A 19,130-nucleotide genomic window follows, 5' to 3' on the forward strand; every position below is an offset into this window, starting at 1 on the left:
AGATACCCGTTTCACATTTCAAGATGTTGTTCATTTCTGGAGTGCTAATTTAATGAAGGAAGGATAATTTAGCAATAGTAAGTATTAAGACTTCAGTTTCCTGGAAAATAAGCAGCTGTCAGTATCTAATGCACTGTATTACTACAAGGCACTATTTCATTTTATTATCTACCTAAAGCATCTGGAACTAGGTCCTACTTTACTGTTGTGTCTTTCTCAACACCAAGTTCCCTGAATATTTTATTTCATAAATAAATAAATGGGGGGGCACCACCCACAATTATTTGCACACACATCTAAGAGAAGGTTAGAAAGCTGGTTTATTTAAAACTATGAAATCCAAATATATAAAATGCTTAACATCACCACTAGATGCTGTGTAGGAAAACTCTGGTAAGACTGGACTGTTTCCTTGATGCCCCAAGCATAGATGAACTCTGATTTGACTTCCCAGCTACCCACTCCAAGCAGCACTCTCATCTCAAAGGTGAATCTTCAACCATTTATCACAAGCCTTCCCCAAATGCACACTGGCAAATTCCTTCCTGCTGGTGTCTCACCGGTATCAGCAGAACTATCCCACAGATGACACAGCTCAAAGTATCAACACTTGAGACTGAAAATGAGCGCCCACGATTTCAGGAGTTTTGCAGCATTCCTCTTTCTCACTTAGAGTCTTTCAAACTGCTTTATAAACCGTGCTAGGCCTAAATCTCAATTTTGACCATTTATTCACTGACTTTTTAATGAGCTAATATTAAGCTCTAAGAATGCACTACTACTTGTTGTAGCAGGGTGGCAGGTGTGGGCAAACCCACAGAAGGTGATTAAGTTTGTCCAACTAAGTCTTTTTAGTATTACACAAATAGATTTTTGTAAATAGACTGTTTAAGTAACTGCATGTTACATATATCTTAAAATTCTTTGGAGGGGTCGATATGAAAATACCAAGATTGTATCAAAAATAGAATTTTTAATTGCTTATAGAACCTCAGGCAGGCTGCTACAAAACTAATGTCACATCCTTTTAGAAACAGCACAAAAACAATCCTGCATATGCTTTTAAAAATATTGCATAGGATAAACATATGCTTACTAATTAAAAAATAGAAAATAGCTCGGGGACATTACCTTTTCCTTATAACACTGGCACAAATTAACCAATAGAACAGTTTCCTTTTTTTTTTTTATTTTTCTCTAGGAAAGACGAGGGGGAGGAAGGGAAGTAATAATTATAGGTTATTACATGACTGGCTGTTAATGAATTTTGGAAGCAGTGTCCTACAAGCCAGCTGAAACCAAGCATATCCAGAAAAAAAGGAACAAAACTAAAGACCTCAATGTAACCACCAATAATTCAATATACAATTTGTTATAACTAACTTTTCTGTAGTAGGGATACTAAATCATACTGAACAAGATAATCTATTAGTTTTATACCATTCTTATGCTCTCTGTAATAAAAATAATCACCATATATAGATAGCTCTTTTTCAGGAAATGAGCAATTTAGAGTCTTAATGCCACCTATTCAACCAGTTTGTGTTGGTATTATTTCTCACTTCAAGCACTTAAAGATGTACCTAATTTGTTGGGGAAGAAGCACTGCTCGGTCACTACCTCATGCAACACCCATTTAAAATGAAAGTAAAAAAAAAATCTGATTTTTCACCAAATTCCAGTGATACTTGGATAGGGCTTCTAGAGATCAGTTATGTGCATGGAAGTCATATATCCCACACTATCAGAGCAATGTGACACAATCCAAAGCAGTTTTTGGGTTTTTTTTTTTTGAAAAAGAAAAGAAACTAAATGCTGGTACCAAGCTTTGAACAGCATTTAAACAACCAGGTTTCAACACCAACAAGAAAAGAGTAAACACTTCTGGTTAGCAAGTTCTATTTAACAGATAATAAACACAACCATTTCAAGTCAGTTAACTGTAACTCTTCAGCAGGCACCCCCAGCCCCTCAAATCCCCACCACGTTAATACTGGTTAGGTATGATGAGTCACCAGACTTCACTGGCACTGGTATTATTAAGGAAAGAGAATGCCAGGAACTTTATTGCTACCAGCACATTCAGAACTTGAAGGGACCAATGGATGTAAAGGCTACAAGCAGATCTCCAGCAGATTAAAAAAAGAAAAAAAAAAAAAAAAAAGTTAAAAAATTACAAGGACTGAAAAATACAAATAATCAAATAGCTGTATTTCATCTAGTTTACCTCAGTATTTTAAACATTATACATTTTATTGTTTAGAAAAGATGATGACATTGCAGAAAAATAAAATAAAATTTGTATTTAACAGCACAAAAGTTTTACATGGTGGTATAAAAAGTCTAATGGGAGCCTGGAGGAGGAAAAAGGGAAACAGAACAATAAACAACAACAACAACAAAAAACATATTCCAAAAAAAGTAAAAAGCTAAAACAAATTCCAGAAGTGTAAATCTGAAGGTTTTAGCTGTTTCAAATACACAACTACGTGTGCCTTTCACAATAACAGTCACAACTGAATGAGACTTTCTGTACTACTGCAACCCTTCAACAGGCCAGTCTGCAAGTTAAAACAAACATTTCAATATAATAAATTGCAAAATTGGTAAGTATGCAATTATGGATTGCTTTTAGTTGTTATAAAAAGCTTGTTTACATATCTAACGCTTCGTCTTTTATATTCAAACTGTGCTTAATGTTTTTTAGTTCAGACATACTGAAACCCAGCAGCACAGATGGTTTGTGATTATTTATTGCCTTCAAGCACGTACTCCTCCTTTTCCCAAAGAATGACGCAACATCAATTTTCCAAGCATACAGCAGCGAGGATAGCAATTCCAATTCTTTTTTTGAAGGATAGGGCCTCTCGTGAAAGTAGTCTGTCAAGAACTGTTTCTGAGCATCATATGAATTGTGATCATATTGTTTAGGATCTACTGCTAGAATATGCAGATCCTCACTGGAAGGAATTTTCTTTATCTCAGTCCTATTAACCTTCTGTCGTTTGAAAGGCACTAGCCCTGAATACAATTCTTCTTCTGGAGATAGAGCTATGCCAGTACATAAGCTCAGAGGCTGCTGTTCCTTATTCCTTTGGTCTTCTGCAACGAAACAGGAATCAGATAGCTTCCTTTTCAGTATCACGGAATCATGCTTTTCACCATTCACAAACAGTAACTCTTTCTTCTCAGTACGTTCAAGCTGCATCTTCATGCTTGAGTTGCTGTCTTTGGGAGCACTTCTACAACGGAGCAAATGCACAGCAATAGCTGTTAGAGTCATATTTCCAGTGTACACGCCACAACAGTGGATGCACTTGAAAGCAGGAGACTTTAAAATTGTATGTACAGTTGGCATAATATGATGCCTTTCTTTCAAATGCATTTCATAGGTTCTTTGACTAATAAATGTTCCAAAACAAAAGGGACAGGTTAACACTTTCTTGCTGTACCTGTTGTTCACTTCTGCTGCTGCCTGAGGTTTCACTTTGATGTAAACGGGGACTAGCGTCCTCGAATTTACTCCAGCAAGCACTGCCAAATGTACTTCTTTTTCACCAATGTCTTCTTTTGGTAACACTGTACTGAAATCGAAGTGAGGAAATACAAGGTCACCCTGAGCCTCATTCCCTAACTGAAATCCTCTGTTGCTATAGTCTGCATGTAACTGCTTTTTCCCATTATGAGTAGTTTTATTGTGCTCCACAAGGCTTTTTAAGTCATGGAAAGTAACTGTGCAAAACAAGCAAGCTAAGCCGTGCATCAAGAGATGTTTCATGAGCTCTTCCTCACAGAGAAAACACTTACAAGAAAAACACCGGACAGTCTTCTCTGTCATCCACCTTAGAAAGGGTGCACAAGCTGCAAGTTTGTCAGGTTGCTGTGTATCCTTCATTTTTACTTCACCGTGTTTGTGGGCCACTTCCATGTGTACCTCATACACGTTTGACGGGAAGAGCTCATTGCAAACAGGGCAAGTCTTCCATTGCTTAGCCTGTCTGACAGCCTGACTTGTTTCAGGACGAGGTGGGGGAGCTTGTAATGATAGATTCTGAGACGTCAAAAGCACAGGCGGAGAGGGTGCACTAGCTGGTGACTGAGATAACTGAGTTACTGCTCCGGACTGCATTAGTTGGATAGGCATTTGTGGTGGAGTAACTGTTGCTACTCCACCACCAGGAGGTACAGGCAAAGTAACTGAAACTGGGGCAAGCGTGTACGTAGGTATCCCATTAACCTGCTTCCCAGTCGGGATCAACTGCCGAAGTATAGAACCTGCAGTCAAAAAAGCTGCATTTTGGGAAACTGCGGGTCTAACTGGCTGATTTACAGGGATAACTGCTGGGGCGACAGGTTGATTAAGCTGAAGAAACCCAGGTCCGACAGGAACAACTCCAGGTGCGACGGGCTGATTAAGCTGGAGAACCCCTGGGGCAACTGTCTGAGCCACGGGAAGGACTCCGGGACCAGTGGGCCTGTTCACACTCCCAACCGAGTGGTTGACAGAGAGAACTCCCGGTGCGACTGGCTGATTCACAGGGAGCACTCCTGGTGCCACCAGCTGATTCACAGGGCTGACAGGCTGAGTTACAGGTAATGTCGCAGCTGCAACTGGACTATTTATAGTACCAAGAGGCTGATTAATAGGAAAGAGTCCGGGCCCAACAGGTTGATTAAGAGGAATAACTGCAGGGGCCACGGGTCTGCTTAGGGTCCCAACAGAATGATGAAGAGGAACAGCCGTCGTCCTGACAGGCTGATTAAGAGGAAGCCTGTGAGAAACAATTATAGGCTGAGAAGGTGATGGCTGAATATTAACACTATTCTGACCTACAGGAAGATGACTGGATACAAGAGTAACGTGTGATGGGGTAACAATGGGAGCAGAAGTTGTTTGTGGAACACTACCAGAGGCACTTGGAACAGTCAGAGATCTGACTGTGTTCTGAACTGGTTTTGACTGCACCACAGTCTGGTTTTGATTGTTCTGTGGAAGTGCAAGTTGGATGCAAGCTGGAGCTGTGATGGAACCTGCTGGGGCTGCAGGAGGCCCTGAAGATGGAGCAGGCGCAGCCGCACTTTGGGGAGGCTTTGGAGCAATATGCATTTGTTTCACAAGTCCAGGTTTCTTAATGTGTTCTGAAATCACAGACCGAAGCTTGTTCTCCAGGTCTCTGTGTGTTTCAGCTGTCAAGACATGATACATTAAAGAATCCTGGCTGTTTGCAGAAGCATTACATTTTTTACAGTAGTGCTCAACAGAATTCTCTTCACTTTCATCAGGTCTCTGGCCAAAATATATACTTATTAAGTTTTCGAAGTGGTTCATCAGAACATGTTTCTTCATATTATAGTACAATGTGTCTGTAAAGTTACATTTTAGACACGTGAAGTTTATGATATCACTCCTGAATTGTTTCATGCCATCCAAAATGCTGACTGTATAGTTCTGTATTCTCTTACTAGATGAATGAAACATCCGGATATGTTTTCCCACTATTTTTGGCTCAGAAGCAAATGCACATTTTGGGCAAGGAACCACAAGCTCTTGGTCCATTTCATCTTCATGGCAACGGTGCAAGTGATTCTTGAATGAAGTAAGCAATTTTGATGAGAACTTGCATAAACTACAGCAGTACGGCTTGGTTCTGTACCTCTGCAAACAAACAAAAAAAAAAAACAAAAAATCCACTTAGAAACCACCATTTCCTAAATCCCTGTTATCTGTTTTAAAGTAAGTCTGCTCTATCACCTGTCAAAAATGCCTTCACTGTATGCATAGTGTGTATCTACTTGGTTTCATAGAGGTCTGTTTTTGTTGAAAAGCAGACTTAAAAGATGACATACTTGAAGGGAGAAACATTTGTGCCCACCTTCTTCCCCTGTAATTTATTAAGCCTTAAGGGGGTTCATTTCTACTTCAAGTCATACAAACTAATTATGAAGCCATTTAAGACCAGATTTGACAGCTTTTTCTCCCTTATTGCAGCAACTTTGGAATAGGACACCCTGAAGGACCATCTTCTTTTCTCCCAAATCTAGGCAGCATGAAACCAAGTGAATGACATAGATCAAAGAACCAAGGTTGTCTGAAGAGAAAGACAAGCTTAGCATTCAAAAGACATAGCTTGGCAAATCGGATCAACATCTGGTCCTAAACCTGTGAATCCAAGTTCAGAAAAGGAGAACTAAGAAGAAATAGAAGACAAAGCAGATAAAGGTCATGGGAGAGGGAGAAATCACTTCTTACTACCTTTACCTTGGCAAAGTCTGATTGATTTGGTCAACCTGGATGTTAAAGGCTTTAACAATAAAGGCAACTACTGTACTTGATAGCCTTAGTTCTCTTTTAAACACAGTAAGTACAAATAACAAACCCTGGCAAACCACCACCATACAATTCTAAACCATTACCTTTTTAGTAGGATGAAAAGAGGAGACCTACTGCTGTTTACAAGTTGTAAAGGCCTTCCTCGTGGAAAAGGGTCTCAAGACTCTTCAGCACGACTCAGAAAAGACTACCTTTTCTCTGAATATGCTCCTACGCTTTATATAGGATTTCTATAATTTTATACTCCGATGGGTTTCTAAGATACTTCATTTTGTCCATCTCAACCCTGCCTTTCTTGGAGATTCTAGCTTCACACAAGGTTCTATACAAAGAAAGTAAAAGCTGTTTCACATACACAAATCTAACTGGAATGTGTTTTCCACTGCAACCCTACCCCAAGCTGCAAATGAGAATTTCAGCTTAATCCACTTCTACCTATGCAATCCCGTTTTCATCCTTCCAATGAAAAAAGAAGCATATTGTGTATAAAACCATGTTAAGACTACATATCAGATGAGGCTAAAAAGGCAGAATGTTAGCATGATACATGAAATATTAATGTTCAGGGTTGTGTCCTTCAAGACTCCAAACAGAACAGCCTTTACAATCTGATGAATTACAAAAAAGAACATAGACAATGAAAGACTATTACCCAACAGTATTTAGAAAACAAAGCTATATTTACCCATAAAAATGGGTTTTAGCTTTAGCTTACTTCTGAAATTTGTAAGATACAGCAATTCCACATGTACATCTATTCAGAATTTCTAATACAAAAACTTACCTTCCTTTTGCCCACAGACTCCCAAGGAGAGACATCACTCCATGAAGTGTTGCAGAAGTATTTTTCACCTGGGTCAAAACTTTTAAGATTCTAAAGAAAAAAAATATGAAATAATCTGCTTCTGTAGGTCTGTTCTCAACACAAAAACAGTCTCAACACAAAGCAAGTAAACAGGATGAATGCAAAGTTCATTCAGGTTTCAAAACTCAGTTCAAAGTTACTTCTCTAACTCAACTTCGATTTATTTTACCTCAATTACTAGCTCAAATGACTGCCTCCTGTGATAGTGGGAATTCTGGGAACTTCATAGTTACTGAACATAATATAGCAAAAATATTTATACTTTAATTCCCTTGCTTCTAGCCAAGTTCACAGTGAACAATGAAAGACCTTTTCTCCCTCTACCTTCTCTTTCTAAAACTGTAGTATTTCAGCATTTACTTCCATTTATTAACTTATCATTATGGTTTACTTTGCAACAGGAGTCAGTATTAAGTTTCCATAGCATTACTATGCTTTTAACTTGGAAAGACAAAGGCATTCCCAGAACCTTTTCCCAAGGAGTAGCAGTATTTTTCCTAAATCTGTAGGAGTGGCATTATTATATCAGGAACAGCCATATCAGAGTAAACAACTTTCCTTACAGCATTCTTCTAATCAATTATATTAGAACAATTTTAGTTCCCCAACCTTAAGTCAGCCACTACTATAAAGTTCCTCTCCAATTTTCTGAGGCCCACCATACCTCCAAGTACAAACTTCAGGAAAAAAATAAAAATAAAAAACAGATTCCTGTTTACTAGGCATTTCTAAAGATCCTTGGCCAACTCCAACAATACCCTAGAGTGCCTTAGGTGAAACACAGGCTATAAAATCAGGCTTAACCCACAGAACATAATATAGTTTCTCCCCTCACATTCCCCTTCCCTTCCACAAACCATTTTTCACTTGAAATTTCTGCAAGATGCTTAAAGAGGGTACAATGTTTTCATTTGTGCAACCAAAACCCACTGGAGCAGCAGAAGCAGGTAATTAAGACTAGCTAAGATTAGCTCGCTGTCAAGAGAAGTAGAATTTATGCATCCTCATAGTTTGTGGTCAAAACCATGATGCAATACTTACAAGCAATGCAGGATATAAATAGCAACAAAAAAAAAGATTAAAAAAATCTTGTCGCAGTCAATGCTACTTAATGCAGACTTTGTTTGCACTAGCTTCCTGCCTGCACAGTGCTAACGTGAGCATCGCTATTCATGCAACAGAAAGGCATACTAGTGATAATTTTATTTAAACGAACTTTTTTCCAGGATTTAGAGAAGTGTAATCAAGTCTGCAATAAGCTGCTTTCTAGCTTTTTCAACCTGCAAGTTACCCCAGAGAGAATCCTGAAAATCTCAAAACAATGAACCAACTTTTTCCATTCTAATTAAGGTATTGGTACTACCTAAGTTTACTTCTTAAGCCAAACACTCCTGAAAGCTCATGAACTTATAGAGAACCCTTACCCTGAGAAAGACAAGTTAAGTTCCACACCCTTATAGCATACAGTGATTCTATTTTAAGTCTCGATAGAGAAAAAGACCCAAGATTTACAAGTGTTTAGTTGAACACACCAGAATAAGCTTCCTGAAGCTTACGGCCTACCTGAAACATTTTGCTTCTCGTTTGAGTACCCTCCACAAAGAGAGGCTCCTAGACTTGAACACCAGACTCCTACAACCCAAACGTGTGCGCTATTAAGTCTAGAACATTTTGCAGAAATGTCTATTTTGTACAGAGAAACATTCACTGATAAAGAATCCTTCTTATCACTGCAACTGGTAAGTGCTGCAAATGGCTTATTCTGAATTCTTGCTTGATGTCCAGAAACAACATGTTATGCTCTTTCCAGATCTTATTTCAAGAGGAGGAAGAAAACAGGAGGAAAACTACAGAAGTGAAAGGTAACAATGGGAGAATAAAACCCTCTGAGAAACTGAAAAACTCTGACATTACAGCATAATCATACTTACTAGTGTTACTTTCAGAAACAAACGTAATTTAGCACAAAAGATTTTCTTCCTAGCAGAGAAGAACTTTGAGCCCAACAACTGATCCTGCTGGTCTGAGCTACAAGGAGATACTGAGCTGTATATGAAGTTCCTTCACTTTCCTCAAGCTACTATGCACTGCCACGTGTTATTAGAATGTTTTAAAACATTTAACCATTTAAAATGGTTATTAGAATGGTTTAAAGCCATTCTAATAAGAATCCAATCTTAAGTCCAGATAAGAAGTCAAGTCTGCATCAGATCACATCATACCGTTTCCTTAATTGTCCTGCCTCCTCAAAAGCACGATGTCCAGAAATCCACCTTAATATTTGAAGACAAAAACAAAAAACCTTAAGCTACTTCTCACCTACTAAAATATCAGGCATCCTCTTCTACTAAAAAGACAGTCTGTCATCATACAAGGCAAGTACAAATCAATTCTAAAAACAGTTCTCGTTGCTGGTTAAGTCATAAACAGCCCCAGATTGTCTAGGAAATAAAAGTTAAGTTATATTTTGTAAATAATTCTCTCTCAGCCAAGCTTATACTAAAATGCTATTTTAGAGGCCTGCATTTCACATCAGTTCCAGAATCAAAATGCTCACTGGGTTCCCTGCCACCATTTTTTTTTTTTTTTTTTTTTTTAAGATAAAACAGAAAAACATATTCCTTAATCACCATTAAACCTCAAAGAACCTTCAGAAACTTAAGATTGTAATCAATTCCATCACAAAAAAGTAACATAATCAAAATATGTTTACTTCAAAGGGTCAAAATAGAACAGCTTCTGAATGTTAATTTCAAAACAATACATAACACAATGAAAACATTGCACAATTACTAGACAAATACACTTTCTGAGCTTTTACATTTATTTAGAGCTAAATTCGTGAGTTCAACCACGATAACCAAGAATGTTCCAGAATTAGATATGCATGTAGATCTTATGTAAGTGATTTGAAAAAATGCTTATGCATTTTCAAAAAAAAGAAAAAAAAACCACACACCACAGAAGACACAACAGCACCCCTACACAGAGTTAAATTGTTTTAGTCCCATCACAGAGAATTAATCCAAACTCTCGCCTACAGTCAATGTGAAGTTATGAACATATCAAACAGCCAAAAAAAAGCCCACTTAACAGCTGTTCGAAATACAGTACTGTTTAGTAACCTAGTTGCATTACCAACACTTGTACTTTTTCTGGTAGTAGGTTTGCCAATCTGATGGCATAAATTCCTCGTGCTTGTTGCACAGTACCTTCCCCTGTAAGCGGTGACAATGGCACTAAATTCACTTTGATCACCTCAGTACACTTACATATGCTTTTGGAGATACAGAACTGAACTACAAATCAATAAGCCAAGTTTGGTATTTCTCCCTGGAAAGAAGTCTTAGAGTTAGAGACCTGCAGCAAGATTACTTGGATCCAACTACTTGTTGGTTTTAAAAATTCCTGTAATTTGTATATCCTTCAGAGGTTTGACTCAAGTCTTCATGTGCTTGTGATTTTAGAAGAACCGTAAAAAAATTCTGTGTAATACACAAGTGACATTTCATTACTCTGTTGTGTTTTTCTTCAAGTTGTAGTTTCCTTTTGTTCAACTATTACTAGCAGAGAATACGCAGCACCATGTATAACTTATCTTGTTGAGAAGTGGAGCTTCTTTCAACCTGATGTACTACAAAATTAAGTTCCACACCTAGCAAGTAAGTACTCATACTTAAGTAATCCTTTAATCCTTCAAGTCAATACACAATTTTCTTTTCTTCACCCCATCATAAAGACCTAAGGCAGAGGAACATGATATATACACTAAACACTGAAATATTTTTCAAGTTTGTTTTTTTCCAAGATTGTTTTACATTATTTCAAATGCTTTACCTTCAACAACTCCCTGCAGCTGTCAAGTCCAAGATCCACAAGAATGCCCTTCACCTTTTTTCGAGCCTTCCTGATGTTATCAAGATTTTGAACAGGAATTTGAAACATTTTGCACTTTTCCTGAAAAAGAAATATATAAAAAGTGATGTCATATTTGAACACAGGCACTTGCATTTAACAATATTACGTTTTAACAATAAAAGTATTAACATTTAACAATTAAAACATTAAAATCTCAAATATATTCCTCAAAATGTAATAGCAAAAGCTTTAAAAGAAAGAAATAGCCTCATTAATACTAGCCAGTAGATCAATTCCTTCTCCAGGGTAGGAAGCGAGGGGGTAGGAAGAAGGAATCCCTTGGTTTCTTCACTGCTATCTAAACAAAATTTCAAGTTTCTTCTTTCTTGATCTCTTCACATCTACATGCAAGCTACAATGCATTTTGTCTTTTTTTGTTGGTGGTGGTTTTTTTTGCTGGAGAACGTGAACATAAGAATTTTACTAAGTTGTCTTCAAAAAAAATTGCCATCAGTTCTTTTAGGAAAGAATATCAACACTTTCACCTTGAATGTTACAGTGCCTAGATGAGACACTTTGATAATCTGTTATGTTGACATGTCTTAAATACGACTGCTAGCAGAACCTCGAACTTCCTTTTTTCTCCTCTCCCTAAAGAAATCTGCTGCTATATGGGTTCTGACATAAAACAGGCTACTGCAAGATTAATGTAGCAGAAAAAAAAAAGTCATTACAAGCTACAGCTGTATGGCATTGATAGCAAATATGCTAAAGCAGGGCAAATTTTTTAAATGCATGCATGCTTTCAGTGTCCTCCTTTGAAGTGTACACAGCTCTATTGCCTTGCCCTTCTCCAGAATTTGGATTTACACCCTATCCCAATCCCTCCAGAAAGGTGGGATAACTGGAGGTCAACATATAGAGGAGGAAGATAATTTAATCTCCTGCTGGTCACCTATTTGAAGGGTTGTTGCCAAATGTGTTTGCCCATCTGTCTAAAACATACCACCAGCAATGGTCTAGTACTTCCCCAACAGCTGGGTAGGGGGACATCATTTGTACGAAAATCGTAATTTGTGGACAAGATGTTTAATTTTTAATCTGGAAAAAAAAAAAAAAAAAAAGAACTCACATGCTATTCTCCTCTTCTTCTCCCCCCAAAGGAAAGGTGTGTAGAGAGAAATGGAGAGGGAGCCCCATTTGACAGATGCTATTCTTGTTTTCTAATCTTCATTGGCAAGAAGTCTGGAAGACATTTTGATACCACCATGGGTGTGGGTGAACCTATATGGAATGGAATAAATCACAGTGACTAGTCTGACATTCTATCAAAATCCAAGCAGTAAAATAAAGATTTGACTTCAGTTTAAAAAGAGGATTTCAACTGGGTATTTGTATTCTCTGGTTGAAGCCTTATTATCAGTCACTCTATGACAGCAGGTTATGTGCACCAGCCCCATGGTCCGCTGCAGATAATGACAGAGCTGACAGGATGGCACCACGCTCAGATCAGCAAGAGGGAGATGTGGTTCAATACATTAGACTCCACTGGAAACAGTTCCTTCATCTCAGTCCTTGAACTTATACACTGATGCTACTGAAGAAGTAGACATCTCTTGAGCCAGGTCTACCTCACAAAACAGAAATATTAGTATATAAAGGTTATATAGTACATCACATCCACGCTTCTCAGTTTTCTTAACCAGCAGACTTTCTGAAAAGTGACTTCTAGTCATTAATCCAGGAGAAAGACAAGTAAAAACAACAGCAAGAGAATCCTGAATACAGGGGAATAATTTTCCAGTTTTCAAGTAGCTGGTCTTCAATCCAAACAGATGTGTTTCTGTACCACGTACAAGGTTACTCAGCTGGTCCTTGAACAAACTGCTTGGGAGTAAGATTTTAAATTATTCACCTAGCGTACTCATATCCACCAGATACAGCACTGTCCTACCATAAAGGTCACAAAATTTCAACTTGAAGTTATCCCTTCAAGCTCTCAGTTAATACCTAGATTACCATACAGTTTATTACCCATACTCATTTCCTATGGATTTATTTCTCTTATTTTGGACATTCTTCAAGCCTTAGCTTGTACACTGTTTCCATGAGTAACTTCACCTTTTGTCAGTATGTATCCCATTCTTAACCAGCAAATTGAACATAAAAGCACCACAGTAAAACCAAACCTGAGCTACTCTAGCGAAGGAGTCTTGATCTGTTTCCTATGTTGTTGAAGGTAAATTTACTTTAAATAGTATCCAACCGTTATTACCAAAAACTACTAATCCACTGAGTTTTCAGAGACAGCACATTTTACAAAGGAAACAAGAGCACAATTAAAGAATCATTATAGCAGCTTATGTCCCAATCCAAACTCAGTTAATGTGAACAGTTCTGAACAGGTCATTCAACCATTTCCTGAGCATCTTACCATTGATCTATTCTGCATTTAGTGTTCAAGTAAATAATACAACCATAACGATAGACTTCACTAAAGGTTCCCTTCCCTTTCTATAACATCTACAACATTTTGGGCCCCTCACTACAAGAAGGACATCGAGGTGCTCAAGTGTGTCCAGAGAAGGTCAACGAAGCTATTGAGGGGTCTGGAGAACAAGTCTTATGAGGAGCGGCTGAGGGAGCTGGGCTTGTTCAGCCTGGAGAAAAGGAGGCTCAGGGGTGACCTTATTGCTCTTTATTGCTCTTTGTGAGGCACTGGAACAGGCTGCCCAGGGAAGTGGTGGAGTCACCATCCCTGGAAGTCTTCAAAAGACGTTTAGATGTAGAGCTTAGGGATATGGTTTAGTGGAGGGCTGTTAGCGTTAGGTTGGACTCGATGACCTTGAGGTCTCTTCCAACCTAGAAAATTCTGTGATTCTGTGATTCTGTGATAAGTACCTTAAAGGAGGCTGTAGCGAGGTGGGGGTTGGTCTGTTCTCCCACGTGCCTGGTGACAGGACGAGGGGGAATGGGCTAAAGTTGTGCCAAGGGTGTTTTAGGTTGGATATTAAGAAGAATTTCTTTACCAAAAGGGTTGTTAGGCACTGGAATGGGCTGCCCAGGGAAGTGGTGGAGTCACCATCCCTGGAGGTCTTTAAAAGACGTTTAGATGTAGAGCTTAGGGATATGGTTTAGTGGAGGACTTGTTAGTGTTAGGTCAGAGGTTGGACTAGATTATCTTTGAGGTCTCTTCCAACCTAGATGATTCTGTGATCACATTTTATAACATACAATTACATTCAGCTTTTTGACAAAGACAACTACTGCAGCTCTACCCCTTTCAGTAATAACAAGTATTTTAACACAAAACAACATAGCAGACAGGACAGTGTCATCCTAGCCAAAGGCAAATAATACTTGTTCAACAAGTAACTATGTTTGAGTACAACTTCTCTGCATTAAAAAAAAAGAGTAAAAATATTAACATTTTATCTCTTGAAAGTGAGAAGTCACAACATGAAAGTTCCTGTTTGCCTTCCTTTTAAACATATTTTTTAGAACAATTCTCATTCACCCAGGAGGTGACCCAGTCCGGCCTGCTACAGGCACAACAACAAATCGCAACCATGGTACTCAGCGTCTTGTCCATTCAGGTCCTGAAAACCTCCACTGAGGAATTTCACAGACACTCTGTGAAACCTGTTCCACTGATGGACTGTCCTCACAATGAAATATTTTTCCCTTATATCCATCAGCACCCTTTTCATTTGTGTCCCTACAGAAACCAGGCATCTGCAACCCAATTAAACATGAAGCTGGTATGGAGCTGGACCAAAGACATACAAGCAGGCCTTCCTCACGCATGCAAGAGGTTTCCAGAAAATTAATGCAAATGGACAGCTAGATAGAAACCCTATTAGAAAAACCCAGAGAAAAGGCTGCAGCGTGGCCCTTCTTAGACATCAGATAATCCACACAGAAGCTAGACCTGAGGACATGTTCTTAGGAAGCCAATGTTCACTAGCCCACTGCTCACAGAACTGTTTATAATAGCAAAATTATGAAATGTTTACAGAATTTCATCCTTTTGTATTATCTGCTTTGGAAATCCAATCATTTTTAGTTTTTATACCTTCTCAACTAAGAAACTGCTTAATGAGCAACTCTGGATGGAGAGTTGTGAAGATTGGTTTTATGAAGACAGCTTTGAGGTATTTCAGTCAGAAACACTTTAAAAGGTTTCTTTGTCAGGTTACATTTCAGTGATACCCAGAGTTGACAAACACTACTAGAATGAGAATCAAGAATTCTTTAAACGCATTTGAAGTTGGTAAGTCAGTTTTAGCTGAGAAAACAATAAAACCAATTCCATTCCTGAAAATGGAAATGAGAGCAAGCAATCTACTAACTCTCAAAATCTAAACAAAAAAAACTCTGAATGACAAAGACAGCAGATAGGAGGGTATGCACACTGAGAAACTGCCTCATAGAATCCAAGAATCAGCTTGGTCATGCCAGATTGTACTTTCATCAATTTTGTTTCCATCAAGGACCATTCTGAAAGGAATACTAGCCCTCAAAGAAGCCATACCTAGATATCTGCTCAACCGTGTGTTGCACGGATGGCTCCATTCCCTGAACTCTTATCTCTGCTTCTGAAATAGCCCTAACCAGATTTAACAGTACATTGGTACCAAAGCTTATCCAGCCTTTGGAGGGAGAGAATACATTTAGCTTTCTATCAACACCTGTAGGTGTCTCAACAGCTTTGAAAGACTTGATTCCTGAAAATAGAAAAACAGTCAACTGATTAGAATGGGTGTTTTTTTCTTTACTATTTCACTTGTTGCAGATTAATATTAAATTGACTACAGGGAAAAAAGAAAAAAAAAAAAAAAGATTAATAAAACTTACTAAGAGTAATTCTCAAACAAGATGATGCACTTTATCTTCTCAAATTTCAATTTTTATCCAAGCACAACTTGATAAAAATCTCAGGTCAAACTTTTTTTTCCCCTGCAATTAAATCAGAAACTTCTAGGGGTCTGGAAGCACACACCTCTTTTAGTGACAGTAATGTTGCTCTTTTCTTGGCTGTAAGTCACATACCACTTAAAATAGTCATCTAATCCAACAAAAAGATGACCATCATTTACTTTGTTGGCAAATACTGAAAAAGCACTGAGATACGTGATTATATAGACAACAATATCAGCCTGCATCTTATCTGCAAAGTCAAGTCAAAACAAATTTGGATCACTAACTTTAGCTACTTCGGCTTAAATAAATGCTGCAATTACTATGAGAAAGGGACTAAGTCCCTCAAGAGCAAGAAGCCTTCCTAGAGCGCTGTAATATCACACAGAGCTTGACTCCCTTCAAAAGTCAGCAAGTCAGCATTAGCCAGAGACCAAAACCAGCAGGACACAAACTTCTTCTGGAAGCCTGGAGCATCTATTTCTAGATTACTCAACTCCAGCAGCACTCATTAGCCCCATGCATGTGAGGCGAAGAGTCACACGCAAAGCCCAGCTACTCCAGGAAGAAGCACAACTGTGTTTGGACTTCATTCATGTATGTCATTGAACGTATGTCATACATTCATCGGTATGGCATGACTCAAAGACATTTCACACAGATGCATATACAGATTCCATGGCATCAATAACCCGCACCCTGAGTAATTCAGCAAGGGGACAGAACTGAAAATTATTTAAAACTGTGCTACAGGTTTCCTCTGAAGGATTAAATCACTCAAACACAAGCCAGTTCTACCGGTGTTCAGCAAGACTAACCCCAATCAAGGGGTTTCCAATGCTAAAACACAAAACATTAGAACTGTTTTTATATTCTTTTTCATTGTTTCTGAATATTTGCTATAGTCTTTATCCCATTAACATCCCTTAGCACTTCATTCATAATTTTGCATGGATGGTAGTGATGTGGACATCACCACTTTCTGGAAAGAAAGCTATTTCAGATATCCATTTTGTCTAGAAGTAACCATCCACAGACTTTGAGACATGTACAAACAATTCCTTAGGCACTCCATCACTCAGTGTAGACAGAAACTGGGAAAAAAATGGTCTTATGAAGCGGTTTAGGAAACACTAATCATATGGCATTAAAACTCTATGCTAAAAAGCCTCATTACACAAATTTCTAGTTCTGATCACAGGCAAACCCAGAAATCCCTCCTTTGGTCATATGCCATGCAAACATGGGAAAGGGAGATTATTCTGATACAAGCCCCAGAAGGCTGCCTGCACGAAGAAACAGGTGGATATCACTAGTTCAGTAACCAAGGCTGCAGTCTCCTCCAGCAGCCTCAGCATGAAGCCAAGCACCTTGGGCTCATCGCTTTGAAACCCTCCACCTGGAGGCCTGGGTGTGCTCCGGGGTGCTGGCAGCCCACCCCGGCACCCGGCCCGCCCCCACCGCACCGCCCCCAGCCCCCCGCGCCCCCCTCGGGGCACCTCCACCTGCACCTACCCGGCCGGCCTGCAGGGGGCGCCCGCCGCCGCTCCTCCTGCGCCGCCTCACCGCCGCCTGCCGGGCCGGGCCGGGCCGAGGCCCCGCTCCGCAGCCTCCGCCTCCCGCCCGGCGCAGCGCCGGCCCCGCCGCCCCGCCCCGCGGCTCCTCCTCCTGCTGCTGGTCCTGCTGCTGCTCCTGGTCCTGGTCCCGCTCCGCCGCGCTCGCCCCACGGGGCCGCCCCCGCTCGGCCCCCGCCCGGCCCCGCGCACAGCCCGGGCCCCGCGCACAGCCCCCGGCCTCCGCCCGCTCCTCCTCGGCCGCCAGAAAGAGAAAATGGCGCTCGATTTGCCGCAGGAAGTGACGTCGCGCCTCATTTGCATGCCAGGCAGGCGGCCAATGGGGAGAGGGCTCGGCCGAGGCTCCCATTGGCTCCCCCGAGGAGGTGGGCGGGGCTTGAGGTGGGAGGGTGGGCGCGCCGCGGGGGGGGTGGGGGGGGCGCCCACCTGAGCCCCTCACACCTGCCCCTGCTGGCGGCTCTCGCGAGATCTGGCGCCGTGACGTCACCCGGGGGGGGCGGGGCCTGGCAGCATGGATGGAGCTGACCTCCATGGGTGGGCGGCCCAAGGGGCACCTCCATGGGGCGCCCTGGGGTCTGCCCATGGGGTGTGAAGGCCACAGCAGTAGACTGGGTGGGATCATCCCAAAAACCAACACTAATAAAATTTTCACCTTGACAGACAGTCATCCTGCCTATTGTCTTTTTGGTTTTTATTACACTAATGACCACAAAAAACATACATCTTTGTGTTCGACGTCCCAATAATTATATTGAAACGTTACTTGTCGAATGTTTTTGTATGATACATTTCCAATATTAAAAATCGATAAAATATAATTTCATTAGTTGTTTTCAGCACAATTGTATAGTCAATAATGGTGTAGGCAAGTCAAGACTCAGAAAATTTAATGCCCAGAAAAATGGCAGCCATTTATGAAAGATAAATTACTCATAGTAGATACACCGCCACAACATTACAAAAAGTTACTAGTGCCAAGAGTTACAATTTGACACGGTAAATTAAAGCATAGCATGTTTTAATAAACTTGTTGGCTTCTTTTTAATATGTTGTTATCTCATAATTCATAAATAACGAAATATGGCACTGCCAACATGGAAATACCCAGTGGCTCCCATATAATCACCAACATTAAATTTCTCTTGCAACAAAGCATCACCAAACAATTACAGAGTGTTTTAAACAATGGATGCGTTTAAAAGATTAACTCAAATAGCGAACAAGGTTGTGAAAGGGGCCTTCCACCGCTGCATTGCAAAACTGGAACCTCTTAACTTTTGCAGAATCACTAAATGGTTGAGGTTGGAAGGGACCTCTGGAGGTTATCTGGTCCAACCCCACTGCTCAAGAAGCGCTGTCTAGATTTGGTTGCCAAGGACCATCTCCAGGCAACTTTGGAAATCAGCCCGTTTTCTAGCACTGTAGTAAAAAGGGGAGGTACCTTATAAAATGCATAAATTAATCTATCTATGTGGTAATTTCAGTTGTAAATCTGTTATGTACTTATCTCCAGCTGTCAAATCCTACAGTGTGCTCCATAAACTCAGCTCCTGTTTGAATTAATTTGAGTTATTGCTCATTT

The 19,130-nt window shown here is 39.9% G+C and overlaps 1 protein-coding gene across 2 annotated transcripts; it reads right to left on the reverse strand.

Annotated features, from left to right (window-relative positions):
• Positions 1-2,026: 2,026 nt before the first annotated feature.
• Positions 2,027-17,918, reverse strand: ADNP2 (ADNP homeobox 2). Of its 2 annotated transcripts, XM_082754126.1 has the most exons (5): positions 17,490-17,918; positions 12,187-12,338; positions 11,034-11,153; positions 7,116-7,205; positions 2,027-5,656 (listed from the first exon to the last, which is right to left on the reverse strand). In XM_082754126.1, the coding sequence occupies exons 3-5, from the start codon at positions 11,139-11,141 to the stop codon at positions 2,654-2,656; spliced, it is 3,201 nt and encodes a 1,066-aa protein (XP_082610252.1). In that variant the 5' UTR covers positions 11,142-11,153; positions 12,187-12,338; positions 17,490-17,918; the 3' UTR covers positions 2,027-2,653. The 2 variants fall into 2 exon arrangements, with proteins under 2 accessions (XP_082610252.1, XP_082610253.1); XM_082754127.1 differs by lacking the exons at positions 12,187-12,338; positions 17,490-17,918 and adding an exon at positions 9,419-9,469 and having other exon boundaries at positions 11,034-11,113.
• Between the last annotated feature and the right edge of the window lie 1,212 nt (positions 17,919-19,130).

Source organism: Aythya marila (assembly GCF_965140915.1).
Source record: "Aythya marila genome assembly, chromosome: 2".
Classification (NCBI taxonomy): domain Eukaryota; kingdom Metazoa; phylum Chordata; class Aves; order Anseriformes; family Anatidae; genus Aythya; species Aythya marila.

Coding starts and splice junctions, on each gene's coding strand:
- ADNP2 (XM_082754126.1), bottom strand. CDS start 11,141: ATGTTTCAAATTCCTGTTCAAAATCTTGATAACATCAGGAAGGCTCGA. Junction 7,206..11,033: donor GCTGCAGGGAGTTGTTGAAG/GTAAAGCATTTG, acceptor TTTTTTCTTTAG/AATCTTAAAAGTTTTGACCC. Junction 5,657..7,115: donor AGTCTGTGGGCAAAAGGAAG/GTAAGTTTTTGT, acceptor GTTTGTTTGCAG/AGGTACAGAACCAAGCCGTA.